We start from the raw sequence: 22,132 nt of genomic DNA, 5'->3' as shown, positions 1-22,132 counted from the left end.
GACATGTAAGTGAGTTAGAACATGTAAGCGGATCACGTGTCGTTATGAGGCGGAAGGGAATTGTCAGTGTTGTGTGGCAAGCGGCACAAATGTTGGCAGTATCTTCTGCACTCGGCCAGAGGATCACCCAGCGCATGTATTCTTCTCTCCATTTCCCAGCACCCGAACTTCAGGCGGAGCGTGGTAGAACTCCAGTCATTAATGCAGCGTGCGTGTGTGTGTGTGCGTGTGTGTGTGTGTATGTGTGTGTGTGCGTGTGCGCGTGCGCGTGCGCGCGCGCCGGAAAAGTTACAGAATGCCGGGGCTGGGTGTCTCTCCTGCTACGGAAATTCGTCGGAACTCGCTGTCTTCCTGAGAATGCACACAGCTCTCCCCGGCTCCTGGAACCAGTTAACAAGTGTGTAATGTGACAAATCTGTGCCGCAGGGGCTGATCAGAGGGGAAGGAGCGGAGCAGATGCCGCTCCCTCCCAGGCCGCCCAGACTCTGCGGCCCGATGTGGATGAGCCGCGGCCTCTGTTTGAAGTGGGAGGCCGCATCCCTCTCCGCCCGTGAGCAGAGGGCCAAGCGGAGTCACCACCCCGTGCTAACCCTCCCTCCGGGTAGGGCCTCGCCGCGGCGGAGGGCGTGCGGGGAGAGGGGCGCGCCGCGGCCGGAGGACGTGGCCAAAAGTGGAGCTGCTCCAGGGGACCACGCGGCCGAAATGGGCTCGCGCGCTGTCCATGTTTGGTCCTGGAGCGGCCGGCGGGCGCGGGGATGGAGCCTCCCGGGAGCGCGGGCCTTGGCGCCCGCAGGGGAGGGCTCCCCCGGCCGGGGCGGCGCCCCGCTCCCTTCGCGCCCGCCCCGCCGCTCCCTTTGTCCCCGCGCGCCCCCCCACCCTGCGTCCCGCCCTCCCGGGGGCTCCCCGGCCGCGCTAGGAGGCGGGGCCCGGCAGCGGCGCCCCCCCAGCCCCCCGCAGGCCTCCCGCGCGCCGGGACCGGGAGGGCCGGCCGCGCCCCCGGCTCCCGGCCCCCGGCCCCCGGCCCCGCCCCTCCGCCCCACCGAGACCGCCCCCTGGCGGGCAGCGCGGGCAGTGCCGGCAGTGCCGGCGTCGGGCCCGCGCGGCGGTGGCGGCGGCGGCGGCGGCAGGCCCGGGGTTGCCATGGTAACCGGCCGCGGCCGCCGCCACAGCAGGGCCGGCCCCAGCGCCAGCGCCGGCCGCGGCTCGGCTCGGCTCAGTGTGGGGGTGAGCGGCGGCGGCGCGGCCGGGCCGGGGGAGCGGGCGCGGCCCGGCGGCCTCAGCATGGAGGACGGCTTCTCGAGCTACAGCAGCCTGTACGACACGTCCTCGCTGCTCCAGTTCTGCAACGGTGAGGGGCGGCGGCCGGGAGGGCGGGGGCCGCGGCGGCGGAGCCGGGCCGCGGGGCGAGGCCGGGGCCGGGAGGCCGCGCAAAGTTGCGGCGGAGGCGCGCGGTTCCCGCCGCCGCGGGCGCATTGTGCAGGCCAGCGGGCCGCGCCTGGCTCGCCCCCGCCGCCCGCGCCCCGCGCCCTCCCGGCCCCGCGTCCGCGTCCGCGCCCGCGCCCGGCTCCCCCGGTGCGCGCGGGCGGCCGGTGCCGGGGACCCGCGGAGCGAGCGCACGGGGCCGGGCGGCGCGTGGGGAGGCCGGGCGGCCGCGGGCGCGGGGACGTGTTGCTCGCCCGCTGCCCGACTCGGGTCCGCCTGCAAGGCTCTGCGGGAGGAACTCGGAAAACAAATCACTTAGGAGCAGAACATTCCTGGGAGATGTGCGCGGTGTTTGTGGCAGCTGGACCCTCAGGAGCCGTTCAGTGCTACTTTCGTGAAATCGCCCCCGTGCAACGCAGTGCACAGGCGGAGTGAAACCTGGCTGGAAAGTGCTTGCACTATTTATTTTGTTTATGGGATAGTAGATTTTTTTTTTTTTTACAAGAAGACAGTAATAACTGGCAATATGGCATCTTTTACAAAATGTAAAATCCTACGTGCTTGAAAGATTTTAGTCTCACTAGCAGGGTTGATAAAGATTTTCACATCACACAGCATATTTTATGAGAACACGATGTATGATAATTCATGCACAAAAGTTAACCAGTTTTTTTTTCTACGTTGGATTTGTTGCTTTATCAGAGGATCCCGAAAGTTTGTTAAAGAAGAAACAATGCGTATTTTATAGAATTTGCCTATAGTGGGATCGAAATAATTTGGAATTCTAGAGGCATTGACAACTTGAGCAATTTATTATTGCAATTGTAATAGTGATTTAGGGGAACTTTTCTAGCTCTTCGACACCTGTTTGCAAATAGGAGGTATTTGCTGTAGCAATAAAGATGACTGAGTGTAGATTCTTCCTCTAACGATATTTTAATCTCGGATGGAATTGATTATTGTCTTTTTTTCATGGAAGAGTTTTTCTGATAGTTTTAGCAGTGATTAATTTTCATGTTAATCACATGCAGGCCTTCGTTAAATTGGTAATGTTCTCTTCAGTGGAATGAAAGTTTTTACTCTCCAGATGTAACAGCAGTTTCCCAGAGCAGAGCCCCTGTGTTTTTGGTTCTCTGAACGTATTGAAGGCAGATAGAATGTATTTGGTTCTCTATGGGCCACTGGACTCCCTTATAGTTTAGAGTCATGGGAGCATTTTGCTCTCCCCACCGGTGAATAGAATTCCCAATTAAATTTTGAATGGTTTCCTTAAATGCCTTACAATCAATCCTATTTGAATTACTATTTTTGGTGTTAAAGGTATTACAGCCTCTTGCGTGTTTATGATAGAATTCCCCTTGTGTTAGTTGTGAAAGGCATGTGGCTGAAAAATTAAATGAATTCCAGGCATGAAGGATTTTTAAAAATTAATATGTGGGCATATATGTTGACAGTTTGATTTAGGTTATGGAAATGAGCCTAGATATTTGAGCAGTTGTTTGGGGGCCTGGTCATATCATTCCTAAATAGCAGTTCATTCCTCAAGTTGACCTATACATCTATTCGTGGGTGTTTTGGTTTTCTGCCTTTTTTTGTTAATTGCTAGTTTAGAGATATTGGTAAAGTATCTTCCTGGTAATGATGTCTAGAAGAAAGTAACGGCCAGCTCTTGTATATTGTAGCAGTTTAAGCAAAATCACTTTAAAATAGCTAGAATCAAACTGTAAGATCACTTCAAAACACAATTGAATGAATCATTGCTGTTGAATTTCTTTTCTCAGAAAGTTCTTAGCTCTGTTTTTATTATGTTTTGGTTACCATATGAATAAACTTTACAGCAAGAGTAGTTTATGGGACAGAATGGGCGTTAACTAATGATGTCTCAAGCAACAGATGTTTTGATGTGAAATTATTCATTTTAAGAGGCTTCTATTAAGTAAAAGTATAAATGAATACAATTTAGCTAATTACTATGATGATTCCATTAAAGCAGCGGATCACAGAAGCACCGCTTCACCAAGAATGAAATTAACATGTGAGTATTTCATTAGCTGCACTGAGAAAAATTTTTTTCTTTTTAAATTAGAGATTTACATGACAATGGCCCAGACTACAACAGCATAATATATGAACTCCTCCATTTTCATATGGTGATGAAGCCTCATGCTTTTGTTAATGACAGGAGCTAAAAAGTCATAGTTCTATATTAGCTTCAGCAAATACAACCCATACTTATCAGTTGGATGACTGTCACAGTCAGCGTCCTCCTGGGGAGGAAGCGAATATCTAAATGAGAAGGAAGAGAAAACTGTTCAAATGAATGAACTCTTGGTCTTCCTCTCCTTGTTTCCCTTGCTCTGTCTCCTACCTAATTTGCAGTGGATCCTAAATGTAAAGTCAGGCGGTGTCTAGCCTCCCAAAAAGACTATTCATTCTCATCTTTCAGATAACTGGTGGCTCTCGTTTCAGGAGAAACCTCGTGCAGCATTTTTTCCCCAAAGTATTTAGAACTCTGGTCAAAGAGCGAGAAACCACAAACTTCTTTTGTTGCTCCAAGAAAAACCACCATAGTTGAAAAGTGAAGAAAAGTTATCATTTTTAAGCCAATTCATGATTTGGGAAATACTTACCATTCTTTATTCCATATTTCTTCAAAGCCCCCCTTTGAGGTAAATCGTATTACATATGAGAAAACTGAGGCTCAAAGAGATTTGGGGATGGGGCACCTGGGTGGCGCAGTCGGTTAAGCATCCGACTCTTTTTTTTTCCAGTTTGAAACCATACTTTATTTTTAATGTAGCTAGAAATCAAATAACTATATATTTTTAAGCAGAAAAAAACTCCTTTACTTTTCCTTCTTATATCATTGTTAGCACAAGAAAAAACACTTCTGGTTTAGAAATGATACTGAGTTTCTATGAAAATGAATGTACTTTGTATTTGTGGAACTTAAAAGCACAGGACACATTTTCAGAAGACCAATTTTACTTTTACCCACTTATGGTAATGTTTGCAATGTTAGAATGTACTTAATATATAATTAAGTAAATCAAATAAGGAACCCAAAAGGAACTGGTCTTCTTGAGTTATTCACAGCGCACATTAGAAAATCTGAGAGAGAACACACATTAACAACAACAAAAACAACAAAAAACCATTGGCAAGCTCAAACGCAAGTTTATATGCTGAGTATTTTTAAAGGGTTTAAAAAGCACGCTCAGTTAGCATACAGCCTTTTCTCACTCATATAACAGATGCATTTCTATCTGCTTGTGTACAGCAAAGGGTTAGAACCTGAATCCACTTACTTATGACTTCAGAAATGAAGCATCCGACTCTTGATTTCAGCTCAGGTCATGATCTCAGGGTTGTTAGATGGAGAGCCACTGAGCAGGCTCTGTGCTCAGCAGGGAGTCTGCTTCTCTCCTTCTCCCTGTCCCTCTGCCCTCCCCCCTCCAAAATAAATAAATAAATCTTAAAAAGAGAGAGAGAGAGAGAGGGGGGCACCTGGGTGGCTCAGTCGGTTAAGCGTCTGCCTTTGGCTCAGGTCATGATCGCAGGGTCCTGGGATCGAGCCCCCATCGGGCTCCCTGCTCCGCGGGAAGCCTGCTTCTCCCCCTCCCACTCCCCCTGCTTGTGTTCCTTCTCTCACTGTGCCTCTCTCTGTCAAATAAATAAAATCTCTTTTTAAAAAAAGAGAGAGGGAGAGAGAGTTGGTGACTTTATAAGACCACACAACCATTAAGGCTTGGATGCCAGTCTGAATCTTTTTGTTTGTTTTAATAACAGCTTCTTTTGAGATATTATTGACATCCCATAAAAACTCACCCTTTTAAAGTGTACAGCTAAGTGGTTTTTCATATACTGACAGAATTGTGCCAGCATCACCGATGTCTAATTTTAGAACATTTTCACTACCCCAGAAGAAACCCCTGCCATTCTCCTATCACTCTAGACCCTGATGACCACTAGTCTGCGTTCTGTCTCTATTGGTTCTGGATGTTTTTAATGTAAATGGAATCATCCTAATATTTGACCTTTTGCGTTGGGCTTCTTTCACTTAGCGTAATGTTTTAAGGTTTGCCCAAAGTTGTAGCATGTGTCAATACTTTGTTCCTTTTTATGGCCAAATAATATTCCATTTTATGGATATACCACATTTTATGTATCCATTCTCCTGTTGATGAGCGTTTGGATTGTTTCTGCTTTTTGACTATTCTGAATAATGATCCTGTGAACATTCACGTACAAGCTTTGGTGTAGCCGTATGTTTTCATCTTTCTTGGGTAGATGCCCAGGAGGAGGATTGCTGGGTCATATGGTAACTCTGACTTTTGATATTTTTAAGGAACCAGTCTGAATCTTTTGAAATCTAAGTATCAACCTCTTTTTACATTGCACCCGGGGGATGAAAGTACAGGGAGTTGAGCTGGATCAAAGAAGGAGCGAAGTGGGAGCAAATTATAAAATGTTGCTATTTCATTTCCGTGAGTCACTTGGGATACTTTGCAGCTCACCAAAAGGAGTCTGCACACACCCTTGCTCAGATGCCGTAGGTTGGAAGGATCTTGGTGTTTGAGGGGACCTAACAGGCATTTCATCTTGTGGTTTCCTTTCTTAAGCCTTTGAGCTGTTTCTTCAAAGTACCGCTTACCCAGGAACCCAAATGTAAAGCGGATGAACATGGAGCTGCTTCAGCTGAAGTAGGAAGAGGGCAGCGTGCTGGCCCTCCTCACCTGCCCCTACCCTTACACTGCTCCAGACCACCCATGCCTCCCAGGCTTGAAATCTCAGGTGTATATGGGAGGATGATCCAGATGTTATTCAGCCCCCGCTTGAGCAGTTCCAAGGGACTGGAAACTCATTATCTCTCCACGAAGCCATTCCTTCTGTGGACGGTTCAGACTGTCGGTTCCTGTGTGCACTCAAAATTTGGCCCAAGTTCTGTCTCTTGGGTCCAAAGAGAATAGGTTTAATCTCTTTTCCGTATACTAGGTTGTCACATGTTTGAAAACAATTGTAGCTCTTTCTGAAGTGTTCTTCTAGCTAAACATTACCTTTGGAAAAAAATAATTCCTTATAAGATACAATTTTAGGCTCCTAATCATTTTTGGATTGGTTTTTGAACAGAGCAGAATAGGGCAGGATACTTCACCTCCCTTATTCTAAAGTTTATACTTCTTATAATGCAGTCTAAGATGATATTAGCCCTTTTGCTTATCACTTCACATTGTTACCCCTTACTGATTTTCACTTAAAATCCTTATCTGTTTTCTATGTGTGATAGATAAGCCCTTTCTTTTCTTCCTTTTACCTTTCCTTTTTGAGGGGGAGTTTCTTCCAGCAGGCAGAGCCCTGTCAAGTTACAACACAATTGTAATTTGCGGTGCAATGCTGTAAATAATCCTGGCGCTCATATAAAATACTTCAACATCACCATAATGTGGAAATTGGTCATTGTCTTAAAGGATTATGGTTCTGGATAGCAGCCTTTTCTCCATCTTCCTTTGGAAGATGTCATGAGAGACTATCAAATTCCTTCTAAAGCCTCTACATAGTTTACCTGTTCCCTGATCTTCTTCTCCTGCAGGTGCGACTTTTTAATAACCATAGCAGGTCAAGTCTATGGTACCTGCTACTCCCAGTCACGTTTTGAAATCAGTCATTATAATCTTTTGAGCTGCTGCTATTTATTTTTTCTACTTTTGAAATGGAAGATCTTTTTAATTTCTAGGGGTTTATATCTTGAAAATTAAGAATAATTTATTTAAAATCTTGAACATCTTTTGGCATCTGTAACACCAGTGACTTTCTCCTAACTGGGATTATGCTAGACTTTTCAAGCTGGTACATAGTTGGGTATGCAACAGGATCAAGGAGCTCCTGTGAGGAAATCATCTGAACTCAACACTATGACGTATTTTCAGACCTCTTCTGCATTCTCGAGTGGTGACCAGGCACTGACTTAGGCTTTCTGTGATAGCAGAATCAAAAGAAAATGCTTTCATGGAAAGTGCAAAGCAAGCACCCGTGCTAAAGGAGAACTTCTTGGTACACTTGGTACTCCACCCAGCAAGGAATTTATTTTATAGCCAAACCACAAGCATTTATGACATTATAAACAAACCCAAGCGTTTTGGTGGAAAATTCACAAAACTGTGTTTAAAAAGTAACCATTAATTAGTTACTGTTAATTTCTGAGATAGCGTAAGCCTTTTCATATACTCTCTTAAGAAATACACACTTTAGTTGAGTGGGCGGTAGGATAAGGAAAGAGAAATAACATCTTGGTTTCTAGTGTTACAGTCTGTTCAGGCCATAAAACTAGTAGCGTGAAAAACTTAGTCATGATGGTGTTGAAAATTCTACGTTAAAGCATTGTTTTTTATTAGTAAGGACTTGAAATCAATGGTATTTTGTACTACGAAAAATCTTTCAGGAAAAATATTTTTATTCATCTTTAGAATCCTAGCTTATTAACAGAGGGTTTCTAATAGTAGCAAAATGTTTTGAATGCCAGCAGAAACATTAGTAATCCAAAAAACTATGCTGTAAACTCTAAATGCTATGTAACTATTTATCTATACAGCCTCCTCCCCCCAGAAGCTTGATAGTTTTCTCACTAGATGTTTGACGCATACATTTTTTTAAAAGATTTTATTTATTTCTTTGATAGAGAGAGTGAGAGAGCACAAGCAGGGGGAACAGTAGAGGGAGAGGGAGAAGCAGTTTCCCCGCCAAGCAGGGAGCCTGATGCGGGGCTCGATCCCAGGACCCTGGGATCACGACCTGAGCCGAAGGCAGACACTTAACCATCTGAGCCACCCAGGCGCCCCAACACATACATTTAATATTCTGCTGGAAGCGGCATATTTGTTTGAAAGCAGTCCAGGCCTGGGGGTGTCCTGGGGTATGAGCAGCAACAGGTGCACATCCTCTTTGGTTTACTATAAAGAAATAGCTGTTTCAAACAGTTTAGCCTTCTTTAAAGTGCTACTTTTTAAATGAAGAGTTAGGTAGATGCACTTCCAATTCTGTTTCCTCTAAAGTTGTATCTTTATTGGAAAATACTCTTGGTGTGGAAAACCACATTTTTGCATGTCTCAAAATGCAGTATTTATTCTGCCAGCTTTCTGGAAAAGATTTGAACTCTCTGGGTTTAATAAACTACCCTAGATTTCCCTAAGATTCATCGTAGACTTTTCTGTGCCCCATCCTCCCGTCTCAATCAGCCCGGTGGATTCTGCTCCTGATAACCCAACCCTTCTGCTCAGTTCAGACGCTCATCACTTCTCAGCTGGGTTTTCATTTGTGTTTTTGAAAATGGCAGCCCCAAACTAGTCTTTCTGCCTCCAGTCTCAGCCCCCTTCAACGTGTTCCTTTTTTATTAAACAAGTAGAATATCCACTGTGCTCATTATTACACTGATGGGGGTGGATGTGTTCCAAGGACACACATGGTCGATGTGGCCCTTGCCTTCTGGAAGCCTGAGCTGCCCGTCGGGAGCTAGACATTCAGTGTTTCCCTAACGATGAGTTACTTGATGACCTTGGGGATGGACGGTACTAACGAATATAAGGAACAGTGTAGAGTGTTGCAGGGCACTGGACTCAAGGGATGTGTATTGGGGTTTCTTTCTAGGATGAGTGGAAGTCAAACACTGCAGGGCGGGGGGGGGGGAGCGGGTAGTGGGCAGGGTTGGGGGAGAAGAGCAGTCCAGACCAGGGAAAGCGATGAGAAAATAGAGGGTGGGAGCACCTTTGGAAATGGAAAGACCTCATATGGGGAAAGACGAAGGGGCAGAGTGGCTTGAAATGAAGTTGGGAGGGTCTCTGGGGCTTCTCGGCCACATTAAGGCGTTTGATCTTATTCTGAGGAGCAGAGAGAATGTGGCAGAGGCTTTTGAGGCAAGGGAGTGACATGGCCAGATTCTCAGGGATTTTTGAAAGAGGGCACCCCTGCAGTGTGGAGGGGAGGCTAGTGGAGTAGGGGATGGTGGTGGTGGGGGTCCTTTGTGTGAAGCCAGGGGACAGTGGTGGTGATTTCCACTTGGGTGATTAGGGCCCACCTCACCAGGACTTGTGTCGTCAAGGGACAGGGAGAGGAGGAAGCCAAGGAGGACACCCAGGCTTCTGGCTCATCTGACTGCGTGCCATCTGCAGAGGTAGAAGGAGCTAGAAGAATGGGCAGACAGATGATGGTTGCGGTGTGGCTTGTGGGTGTGAGGGACTGTGGAACATGCCAACTGAAGAGCCAAGTGGGCTGTGGGCTGTGGGGTCTGGAGCCAGGGAGATGTCTGGAGTAGGCGTAAAAAATTCGAGAGCAATCAGTAAATAGCAGCTGAATCCATGGCACAGATGAGCTCACCTAAGGAAAAACGTGACGTTTTTGGAATGCTCTTTCTGGAAGACAGATCTGATCATAACAGGCTCCTGATTGAAAGTCTCTAGTGCGCCCCCTTCCCTCCCTGGGCACCCAGTAGGCTTAGCCAGCTCCTGGCTCCTCCTGGCACCCACCTGCCTGAGTAGAGTGAGGTCTTTCCCTGGTGGCCTTGTGGTTATCTAGCATAAAACTCCGTTAGCACGATTATCCCAGAGGCCTGTCACTGCGGCTTAGTTTCACATCTCTCCTTAGGCTGTCACCACCTTCCGGGCAGAGTCTCCTGGTGAGCCTCTCAGGGTCCATGCTTCAGCAGTGCCTGGTACCTAACGGGTCTCCTGCCAAACACTGGTTGAGTGGGATAAGGGACCACCCTCCTTATCCCAGAGTGTTTTCTCAAACACACACGCCAGCGAAGTGGCTCACATGTAACAGGTGTATGCTGAATCGTGGTTGGAGAAAGCACTCACGCCACTTCTCCGTATGCTTGAAATAACATGTATGTTTATATGTTATGCATCACATATGCGTATAGCTACACGGTATGTGTGTATGAACACACGTCACGCGAGTGTGCACACGTGCATCTATCACGTGACATTTAACACTTCCCCCTCATCAAAGAACCAGTGGACTTAGGCATTCGGAAGGAGAAGGCATTGCAGGCGAGGGGACCTCATCGGGAAAAGCCAGAAGCAGGTGAATGTGTGACCTTGAGGAGCTGGGCCTCATCTGCACAAACATCACAGAATGCCTCGAGCCGGACGCTGGCTCTTGAATCAATAAGGAGAAACATTTGCAAAAAGCACTTAGCGGTTCAACAGGCTTAAAACACATTATTTTCAGCCGAAGTAATTGACACAATGAAGTAGTTCTTGGCAAAACCAGCATTTTTAACATTAAAAGAGATTTGGCTGTTAAATCAGCCCCCCAAAAAGTTGTTTTATGTAACAAGAGTTTTTACCATTCTTAGAAAAATATGCTCCAGTCGAGAAACAGTTGGGTGGACTTAGGACTCGCTTATGCTAGGGCATCATTACGCCTTTTAGCCCCAGTTATAGTGCAATAAACAGCAGAAAATCCTTAGGAGGAGAACTGAGTGATGGTACTTCATCTGTTATGGAGTCCCTCGCAATGCCGAACCATTCCACATAAGCCATGGAGACTGCTCCTCAGGGACCGTATGGGAGATCTAATAAAGATAATGACCTGTTAGCATGGCTCCATCACATTAGTCCTTTAGAAAGTAATTAAGCAGGACTGCCCACACTCCAGTGCTCTCAAAGACTAAAATCTGGCTCCGTGCATGGTATCTTCACCTTCCATGAAAATGGCCTTGTATTGAGTCGATATAATTTAATTATATAAAAATATGTGTTCCTACCACATCCTGTACTGACTGATAAAGCTCTCACCACAGAGTCATGTCCACACTGGAGCTTGTGCTTTCCGAAGCAGGGCTGGGACCTGTTGTACTGGGTGGGCTGCAGGGGAGGAGAGGGAAGGGGGTGGTGCTCTCAGCAAGCAGGAGCAGGTGGTCCAAGACTGAGTGTTTTGCGGGTACCCCCCCTTAATCCTCACTACACCCCTTTGAGGTGATGCCTGTTATCATCTCTGTTTTGACTGGTGAGGCAGCAGAGGCCCAAAAGTCTGGGTGACTTGCTCAAGGTCCCCTGGCCTGTGCTTTTCAGAGCTGGGATTTGAACCCAGGCACTCGGCTCTGCTGTCCACAGCATGCTGAGTGCTCAGTTATGCTTGATGAGCGAGTGATGGGTCAGAGGTGGGGATGATCATGGACGCGGAGGGAGCTTAGGAGATGGGTGGTTCAGTCTGTGCCTTGCATCTCTGGGGGGGCCACGGGCCACATACCGGCTCAGACCTGTGTGCCTTTCACTGGCTCACTGTGGGGGCTCCGGACACATTTCCTTGTCTTCACCCCTGTTTCCCTTCGCATCATCCCACCGTAGCACTTTCTGAGGCGGAAATCCCGTTTATCTCTGAGTTGCTCAAAGTCCCACAGAAGTTCCCCATAGCTCAGAGGACAGGGGCTGGGTCTGGAACCACCTCCCCGCTGCCTTCCCTGGCCCAGGGGCCTCCTCTCCCCGCACGTGCCCTTGGATTCTGCCACCCTGGCTTCTTCTAGCAGCGTCTGAAGGCGCCGCCTGCTTGACGTGCATCCTCACATGTTGGGGCCCTGCCTTCCCCGTCCTTCTTCACCTGACCGCTCCTCGTCCTTTAGGGAAGCCTCCCTAGCTCAGAGCTGCTGGAGGCCAGCTCCCCCAGTGCCCCGAGCCTCCTGTCTGAGTCTCACTGCAAACCTTGACGTCCCTCCAGACCCACAGCTCCTAGAGGACCCCACCGCGGGCCCTCTGTACCTGCGCACGGACCCAAAGAGCCAGCCATTTCAGTCTGGTAACCGCCTGCCGAGGAAGCTTTAGCATTCTCTCCGAGTGGCCCCTGCGACTGCTGTCCCCAGCTTTCGTGACGCTGGGCGGTCTTCCTGTGAACAGCTCGGGTGCTTTTGGTTCTTCTCCGGCGCCCTTGCACCCTTGTACTCTCAGTATTCCCTTGCTTTTCTCAGGACCCTTTTAAAAAATGTTTAATTGTGGTGAAACGCACATAGCATAAAATGCACCATTTTAACCACGTGGAGCCTGCAGTCGGGTAGCGCGGAGCACACTGACGTCACCACCATCCATCCCCAGAACGCTCATGCAGGACTGAAACTCCCTTAACGCCAGACTCCCCTGCCCCACCCCCAGCCCTGGTGCCCCCCATTCACTCTGTCCCTGTGAGTTTGACTACCCTACAGACCTCGTGTAAGTGGAATCATGCAGGATTTGACCTTTTGTAACTGGCTTATTTCACTTGCTGAAGCTTTTAAAAACTATTGTTTCATGAAGTTCTAGAATCCCAAACTGAACAACGTCTAACTAAGGGTTCAAAGCCGAGCATAAAGAGTGGGATAATTACCTCAAAGTTCAAGGCTGTCAGAGCCCCTGCTGGGTGTCACCTGATCACACCCACATGCCATCCAGCAGCTCTGATCAGCCTATGTAAAGTCTAAGCTGCTTATCTCTGGAATCCCTGTAATAAAAAGTGTGTTCTTTCCCCCAAGCTAGCCTCAGTATGAGGCCAGGCTCCAGAAGAGCGGTGCAGAGTTCTAGAAACAAGGCTCAGGCTCGGAACTGTCCTTACACCCATCCAACAGCAACAGAGGCCCCTCTGACAATCAGAGCAGGGTCACAAGTGTCTATGCTCTCTTAGGAATGGAGGAGGTGGGAAAAAAATGTTAGAGCAGTTTAGAAAAATGATGAGGGGCATATGTTTGCTAAAGAAATTCCGTGACATATGCCTTCTGATCACCAATAGCATGCATTCTCTCACAACTAGCTAAGAACCTAAGAAAGGAAACAGCAGATGTGAGACCCATGATCTAGGAAGGATCTGGGCGGGAGTCTTGGAATATCTCCTGAGTTTCTTTCTTTTTTAGAGATCACTGTTACACATTTGGCACAATCTATGACATGACTGTCTGATTGGAGCATCTCATTTGCAGTACTGTTTTAAAAAATAAGCAAGCAGAGGCGTCCTACGTGCAAAATGAGTCATTCGCTCTTGAGAATTAGCACAAAAGATTATGTGCATCTCTTTCAAGACAACTCTGTGGTCTATCAACAAATCACTTTTTCCAAGGTTCAGAGCATGGGCTTTGGAGAAGGACAGGTCTGCGTTGGAATCTTGATTCTGTCACCTATGAAAAAGCTGGGGGAATGGACACCTTGACCCCACTGTCCTGCCTCCCTCCCATCTGCTGCTCTGTGCCCCGCTGGGCAGACGCAAAGGGAGCCAGAGAACAAAGGAGCATATGTGGCAACACCCCCAACCCCAGCAGCCTCCCAGCGCAGAGGATAGGACGGAAGAGTGGAGGGACGATGCGGAGGGCCAGTGTGAGAGGTCCAGCAGTGTGGTCTACAATGGAGAGGTTCGTGTCGAGTCGTGCGTGTGGCCCTCCTGCTGTCTTGATGGTTGCAACCATGTTGACCTACCCTGCTTCCTGATGCCAAGTAGGCATCCCATCGATGTTGGATCTGGGGTCTTAGCACATCCCTCTGCCTACCGTGTGCATGGTTCCTCCGGTGTGCCAAGAGTTGCCGTGGCTCTGTGGTCGTGCTTTACCCACCCTTATCCCCTCCTGTTCCCACACTGAGATGCAGTTCATCCTGGGGCCTCACTGTGTCCTAGTGAACTCTTCCTCATCTACCCAGAGCCACTTCATCTTTCCTCTCTGTGCTTCCAGAATACGATACACACACCTCTGATTGGCACGCGGTTCACTCCGTCACTGCATTATGGTTAGCTCCCCAGCCTTTGTTTTCACCACCAGCTAGTGAGTTCCTTCAGGGCAGGGACCCTATATTGTCTTTCTACTTCGCTTTCTTCCCTTGCTCTGCAAGGTGCTTTGCACGTCGAGTATGTTTAATAAATGCTTGTTGAATGAAAAGTAAAGAGTAAAATTTTAGAAAGAGCCATGCTATTTTTAAATCATCCCGAAAGGCGAAGTGAGAACTTCCTGACCCTGAAGAGCTTTTCAGTATTACCAAGAGCGCTTCTTCATTGTTTACAGTAGTGAGGTAGCTCAGTTGTATGTAGCAAAGCCCCTTAACGAGTGTGGGATGGGGTCAGCGCACAGACTTGCAACACACATGGACGACACATATTGTGCACGTAGTTGGTGGAAAACTAGATCTATGAATAAAACCATATGCGCAATTTTATTTTGTTTTATTTACCTGATTTCTGTTCACCATGGCCTCTAAACAGAGTCCAACCACTGTCATCTGGTCCAACATGGGAGGGATTTATGGAGAGATGGGACAGTTTTACACAAAACCCCATACACTGTGCACTGTGGACTAAGGGAGTTTTCAAGAGTAATTTTGATGCGATTTTCACACCCTTTACTGACCCAAAAACATAACCCCAATGTAAAACACTCTCCTCTCTAGTATCTTAGAGTTCTAAAAGCTCCTTCAGACCTGTTTCTCACCTACTTCTCACAAGTAGACTCGGAGGTGAGTGAAATACTGTTCATGACACTCATTTTACAGAGGGCCTGGCAGACGGATGGGTGCCGCCAGCTTCCCACGGCCACGTGGGTGAGGGACGGGCCCCGAGGACAGGTCTCCGTCCAGGGCCCTTGGAGCTGTACTTCTCTTCCTTGTCCTCATGTCAGCGATTCCTTCCATCTGGTAATCTACCTTTAGCAGAGCACTCTGTTTAAAAAGAAAATATGGTCTAGATAATTGCATCTGTTATTCTGCAAGTTTTGTTGTTGCTTTGCTGGATCTTGAAAATTATTAATGCACTCCGCTTTGGGAAAAGCTGACATTTAGAAACCTGGATACATAACGCATAAGCCGTTAGAAGATTATTTACAGGCTTCCATAGCATTTTCTTAAAAGTGTGAATTTTCTTATCTTCTTAAATATTGTATTTACTGAACGTTGATCTTATTCTTCAGGACTACATTCTGGGTAGAGGGCCTTGCTTGTTTTTTTTTTTAAACTCCTGTTCTCCCTGAAATCACCATCTGATGTTTCTTAAAGGGTTGGAGAAACTGCTGATGTCACAGTAGTCCATCCTTATGCGCGTGGCCAGGAGTGTGTCCGGCACGCGGACAGGTGCCTTGGAGCCCAGGCTGGGGCTTGGCCTGTTTGCTAGATCCACCCCTAGCCTGGGCTTTGTCTCAGGTGCCCTGACATGCAGCAGCCCCGAGGGAGGAGTAGCTGCTAAGTCAGCCTATATCCCTTATCTGTGATTTCAAAATCAGAAGGCTCTGAGCACCAAATGTGTTTTTGGTAACTCGTTTGTTAGTTAGTCTTGGCCTACTCTGCAATTACTTGGTGAGGAAAAAAACAGCTCATCTGAATTGAAGCATGTGGTTTTCATGGTTTATATTTATTTCTTTTGAGATGAGAGTTCAGCTTTCCTATATTTTGAGTGTGTTTTTATGGATGCTGCCCCGGGGGCTTCTGGGACTATTGGGTAATAGATGTGTGTTCCGAGCTTCCATTCTGAAGTCAGAATCTGAATTCAGAAGCGTATCAGGCCCCGGGGGCTTGAGGGGGGAAGGGGTTGTGCACCAGTGGGACCCGATAGTCAAGCGGGCCCTGTGCCCCCGGGACGGTTCCTGCTGAGACTCTGCACGGGTCTCCCCACTGTCCTGGATGCTGGCCTGATGCCTGGCCGACATGCAGGGGAAAGCCTGGTTTGTGGGTGAAGGGTTCCCCTGGAGGGAACCATAAAGCCACGATCGGGCAGCCACCTGTCACAGAGTCCTCCAGAGCCAGCCAGGTGCCCACAGAGCCAGGCGGCCAACTGTGCCTGGTTTTGTGCCAAATTTTTGTCCCGAGAAAGCAAAGCTCAGGGAGAAGGTACTGACTTTGCCGTGTCCCTCCCTCCCACCTGCCCTCCCTTGCTTCCATCCTCAGGAATTTGTGTGTCTCCTATTAACAAGGCCTGGCACTTGCCTCGCAAAAAGTAACAGTGACACTTCACATCTGCTCACTGTCTCCAGCTGGTAGACTGTTTGGAGTTCCTCTCCCCGGGCCCACACCGTTCCGCAGCGGGACTGGGACTGGCCTTTTCCATAAGCCGAGGAACTGAGGGTGGCGTGGTTCGGCGACACCCAACTCTCTAGCTGCAGACCCCACGCTTCATGCTTTCCCTGGTCTGCCGCCTTCGGAGGCCCCCACAATTCTTTGTTGGTTTGGACCAAATTTCTACCTTCTGAGACCCACCTTTTCAAAGCCCAAGCCAAATGGAGTGGTGGCTCTTTTCAGATTCCTGGGACAAAGCTGCCAGCTTCGGTGGGCCTCGGTTTTCTGTGCTATGAAGTGGGCTTCCTGATCCCTGCCAGTGGAATGGTCTGTGTGGTTGTGCTTTGTGAAAACTGGCACTCTCCCTGCCCAGATGGGGGCGTGGTAGTGATGCTTTTCCACCCCCGCAGGCAGACACGTCTGTGGGGTGTCCCCCCCATGCCTTGTGGGGTTCACCTCCTCTACTCCTGACATCCTCAAGAGTGTTGCCTAGCTTCCTAAGCGAACGATAAATGTGAGTTGGAGTTTACACAGCAGAGAATAATCTTGGTGGTTTGGGCTTGCTGACATTGTCAGGGGCGCCTTGGCAGGTGTGGGGCTCCTGCGGCCTTAGTCACATGTGCCTGAGGGCATTCACTAGGCCATATCTTTAGGACATCAGAGCCTCTGGGGATAGACCAGGGAAAGTCAATCAAATGAATGTTGTTTAACTAAAAATATAGATTTTAGGCAATATCCACACGATGATTCATTCCTTTTTTGATCTACTATAACTAGAAATAGTAACTGAGAGGCTGGGGAATGAACGTCTGAACCTAGTCGTCTTTTGGAAGAACCAAGTAGCATTCAGGTGTTCCTGGGAGTTTCTCCCCTGCTAGGAGCCTCTCCGTGACCCTTTCTGGTTGATTATGCACTCCCAGGGTGCATGGCCCTCTTCCCTCCCCAGACAATGGGTTCTACCAATTTGTCTGGCTCAGAGGTTTTCTCCATACCAACGAGACTCAGAGTGTTAAGATTTAGGGCCCTTTTGAAGTAGGGGTGGGGGGAACGCAGGCTTCTCGGCAGGGTGGCTGAAAGTTTCAGGGGTCAAGGAAATAATATAAACCTTTGAATAGAGGCCCCGAATAGTTTGTTTGGAGTTCCCAGTGACTAGCATCTCAGTTACCAACTGCTTTGTTACAATTTGCTTTTCTTTAGCTAAACATTCTCACATGGTTTTAAAAGCAAGGGAAGGGATGAAGCTTTTCTAAGTGTAATGATTCTCTTCCCTGATCTACTGCTAGCAAGGGGAGAGTGGGCAGAGGGCCCTTCAGCCAAAGGATCTCTAATTCACTCTGCCAAAAAATCCGTTCCACACTGTCAGCCCCACGTCTTTCTCCTCAAGGCTGAATAAATTAGGTGCCGCCCTTGGAAACGAAGTGCCCTGTTTGGCCCGGGAATCTTCGCTAGCTACCTTTCTTGAGGAAAGATGATTAGTCTTATTATGCCCTGCAAAAGGGTTACGGGTATGGCTGAACCAGTTTTGTGTGCTTTGAAATACCAACCCTGTCAATTTCATGTTTCTCGGTGAGCGAGCAACAAATGACAGATTCGTGCAAGAGAAATACTGGCTTTGATTTAAGGCAAAAAAATACAACAGTTGCTTGCTTTAAAAAAAATCTTCAAGGCAAAAATTCAAATGCTGTAGCGTGTACATTTATCTGGGTTTTGGTTATAGAAAGGACAATCTAGTAGATTATCAGGACTGACAGAAGTAACTACCTGTTAATAAAATATAGAGATACAAAAAAACCCAGTAAACTTTGCATATAATTATACTAATCCAGGTCAATAACAAGTTATCAACTAAAGTTAATGAAACCTTGGACAACGTGGATGCTTAGGTTTATGCTCTGAAACATCTGACCCAGAGTCCCTTTTGCACAGAGCATGGAGGTGCTGATGGGCTTTGAGGCTCTGCGGACCGCCAGCCTGGGAGCTGGCTGGGGTCCATGGGGGACCCATGGCGGCCACGGACCTGTAGCCTTCTGCAGTGTTTGCTGTTCTTGTAACTCCTAAGAGACCACACTGTTCTCCCCCCCACACGGTAAAGAATGCAAAGGGAACATGGAGCCGTTGTCCATTTTTCTGTAAACCTAGAGATGGAGAGGACCTGCAAGGATTCAGCAGAAATTCACCTTTAAATAAGAACCCCAAAAGAAGGTCACAGGAACCAAGTTTATTATAAAGCAGTTTTTAAATTAATAGGTCATAAAGCAAAGAGTGGAGTTTGTTAAAATGCAAGTTAAGGCTGTTCGACAGAACACGGAGGGAGGCTTGCATCACAGCCCAATGGCGTCTGTCGAAGCCCGTCCAACTGCCCTCCCCTCCCTCCCTCCCATCCCCCCTCCGTGAATCCTACAGCACGTGGACCAGTCAGCTCCCAGCCATGAAGACGCCTCTTCCCACATTCCTAGGCCACAACTACTCCCCTGCAGAGTGTCCATCAAGCAGGCGGGTCTCAGTGGTCCTTACTCGAGCAGAGCCAAACTCCCAGTGAGTTTGGGCTAGACACTGTGCTAGGTCAGTGTGCTCTCTACTCTCCCAGCAGTCCTGTGGTGGGCAGGCTGAGTTAGCTCAGGTTTGTGGATGGAACAGCTGAGACCCAACGAGGAGTAATTGGCTCAAGGTCACACAGCTAAGGGAGTGGCAGAACCAGCATTCAAACTCTGGTTGGTTTGATTCCAGAACTTTCCTGTGCAACCCACAGCTTGGGGTTTGGGGCACTGCCTCTTTATTTTGAAAACTGTGAGCTTGTATTTTCCCCGGTGCTTAAACAGATCCATGAAGCTTTGTTTTAGAAACAAACTGTAAAATCTTCTACTGCAGTAACGATGCATCCCTTGTTGTGTTGTAGTTAACACTGATTTATTTTAGAGAAAAATTGCAATCATCTCTTTTTCGTCTATAAACAATGGTTTCTTTTTGTTTGCCTTTGTTAAAATGGGAATGAATAGATATTTATTTTCAATAGTCAAATTGAAGCAGCTCTTTGTAATACTTTCTGCAGTCTGGGAGAACAGTTTTGATTGGATGGCAGAATTACAGATTCGTAGAATAACTCCTAAGTGATCAATGGAGGAACATGTCTGAGTTGCTTTTTGTTGGGTTTTCATAAACTAAGGGGATTTTTAAAGTGTTGGTGATTTTTCTTCTGTCTCTTCTTTATGGTTTAAAAGATAAACCATGTTGGTGACCCTTGAATAGCTTCTCTCCTGGAGATGAGCCTTTTGTGTGGTTTTTTTCTCATTCAAGTATAATTAACATACAGTGTTAATTAGTTTCAGGTATACAATATAGTGATTCAATAATTCCATACATTACACAGTGCTCATTTCAATAAGCGGATTCTTCATCTCCTTCACCTATTTCCCCCATCCCGCACCCACCTCCCCTCTGGAAATCATCAGTTTGTTCTCTATAGTTAAGGGTCTGTATTTTGTCTCTTTTTTTCTTCGTTCATTTGTTTCTTAAACTCCACGTGTGAGTGAAATCATAGGTATTTGTCTTTCTCTGACTGACTTATTTCACTTAGCATTATACCCTCTAGATCCATCCATGCTGTTGCAAATGGCAAGATTTCATCCTTTTTTTTAAAAAAGATTTTATTTATTTATTTGACAGAGAGAGAGACACAGCGAGAGAGGGAACACAAGCAGGGGGAGTGGGAGAGGGAGAAGCAGGCTTCCCGCGGAGCAGGGAGCCCGATGTGGGGCTCGATCCCAGGGCCCTGGGATCATGACCTGAGCTGAGGGCAGATGCTTAACGACTGAGCCACCCAGGCGCTCCAAGATTTCATTCTTTTTTATGGCTGAGTAACATTCCATAGTGTGTGTGTGTGTGTGTGTGTGTTTATAACGCCACATCTTCTTTATCCATTCATCTAGCAATGGACACTTGGGCTGCTTCCATAATTTGGCTGTTGTAAATAATGCTGCTATAAACATAGGGTGCATATATCTTTTTGAATTAGTATTTTTGTTTTCTCTGGGTAAATACCCAGTAGTGGAATTACTAGATGATATGGTAGACCAATTTTTAACTTTTTGAGAAACCTCCATACTGTTTTCCACAGTGATTGTACCAGTTTGCATTAACACCAACAGTATACTGAGTTTTTTCCCCCACATCTTCACCAACACTTTTTGTTTCTTACTTTTGATTTGATTTTGATTTTAGCCATTCTGACAGAGGTGAGGTGATATCTCATTGCTGTTGTTTTTTTTTCATCGTGGTTTCCATTTGCATTTCCCTGGTGATAAGGGATGTTGAGCATCTTTTCATGCTCAGATGGCTGTTGGCCATCTGAATGTTTTCTTTGGAAAAATGTCTATTCGTGTCCTCTGCCTATTTTTTAATTGGATTTTTTGGGGGGAGGTGAGTTGTATCCGTTCTTTATATATTTTGGACATTAACCCCTTGTCAGATATGTCATTTGCAAATTCTCCCATTCCACAGGTGGCCTTTCTGTTTTGTTGACTGTTTCTTTAGCTGTGTGAAAACTTTTTATTTTAATGTAGTCCAGTAGTTTAATTTTGCTTTTATTTCTCTTGTCAGAGCAGACATATCTAGAAAGAAGTTGCTATGGCCCATGTCTGAAATTAGTGCCTATGTTTTCTATTAATTTCATGGTTTCAGCTCTCACATTTAGGTCTTTAATCCATCTTGAGTTTCTTTTTGTGTATGGTGTAAGAAAGTGCTCCAGTTGCATTCTTTTGCATGTTGCTGTCCAGTCTTCCCAACACCATTTGTTAAAGAGATTGTCTTTTTCCCATTGGATATTCTTGCCTCCTTTGTCGTAGATTAATTGACCATATGAACATGGATTTATTTCTGGGCTCTCTATTCTGTTCTCTATGTGTCTATTTTTGTGCCAGGACCATACTGTCTTGATGACTACAACTTAGTAGTATATCTTGAAATCTGGACTTGTGATGCTTCCAGCTCTGCTTTTCTTTTTCAAGATGGCTTTGGCTATTCAGGGTCTTTGGGGGTTCCACACAAATTTTAGGATTATTTGTTCTAGCTCTTGTGAAAGATGGCTGTTGGTACTTTGGGAGGGATTACATTAAGTCTGTACGTTAGTCTGGGTGGTATGGACATTTTAACAGTATTGGTTTTCCCGATCCATAGGCATGGAATAGCTTTCCATTTGTTTGTGTTGTCTTCAATTTCTTCTGTCAGTGTTACATAGTTTTCAGAGTACAGGCCTTTCGCCTCCTTGGGTAAATTTATTCCTAGGTATTTTACTCTTTTGGGTGCAATTGTAAATGGTGTTATTTTCTTAATTTCTCTTTCTGCTACTTCATTATTAGTGTATAGGAATGCAAGAGATCTCCGTATGTTAATTTTATACCCTGTGACTTCACTGAATTCATTTTGTACTTGCTTGGAGGCAAAAGGTGGCTCCTGCAAGGTAGAGATCTCAAGGAAGGAGAATGTGGGGATTCCTGTGTAGCGAGTACTTCTCGTGGGATGTCTGCTGATACTTCAGAGCATAAAGGTTGACACGTTGTTTTACTTTTCCCTCATTCTGGCCTTTCCCTCGTCCTTCCTTCCTTCCTTCCTTCCTTCCTTTCTTTCTTCCTTTCTTCCTTTCTTTCCTTTCTTTCCTTTCTTTCCTTTCTTTTTCTTTTTCTTTCTTTTCTTCTTTCTTTCTAATACCGTGTTTGTCCCATTGATCTTTACAC

General features: G+C 46.8%; 1 protein-coding gene across 4 annotated transcripts in view; it reads left to right on the top strand.

Moving 5' to 3' along the window:
• Positions 1 to 1,140: 1,140 nt before the first annotated feature.
• Positions 1,141 to 22,132, top strand: part of EML1 (EMAP like 1) — a 124,994-nt gene continuing 104,002 nt past the window's right edge. For 2 of the 4 annotated variants that reach the window (XM_088024999.1, XM_088024998.1), the window contains exon 1: positions 1,141 to 1,348. In XM_088024999.1, coding sequence (XP_087881125.1) covers positions 1,141 to 1,348 — 208 coding nt within the window. The remainder of the gene's footprint in view (positions 1,349 to 22,132) is intronic. The other 2 variants (XM_088025001.1, XM_088025000.1) reach the window with 1 other exon arrangement.

Source organism: Eumetopias jubatus, unplaced genomic scaffold (assembly GCF_037043125.1).
Source record: "Eumetopias jubatus isolate StellerSeaLion01/CBP00866 unplaced genomic scaffold, mEumJub1_p1.0 scaffold_7, whole genome shotgun sequence".
NCBI classification, from domain to species: domain Eukaryota; kingdom Metazoa; phylum Chordata; class Mammalia; order Carnivora; family Otariidae; genus Eumetopias; species Eumetopias jubatus.
Note: the sequence above shows the minus strand (reverse complement) of the source record. Positions and strands in the feature narration are given on the sequence as shown.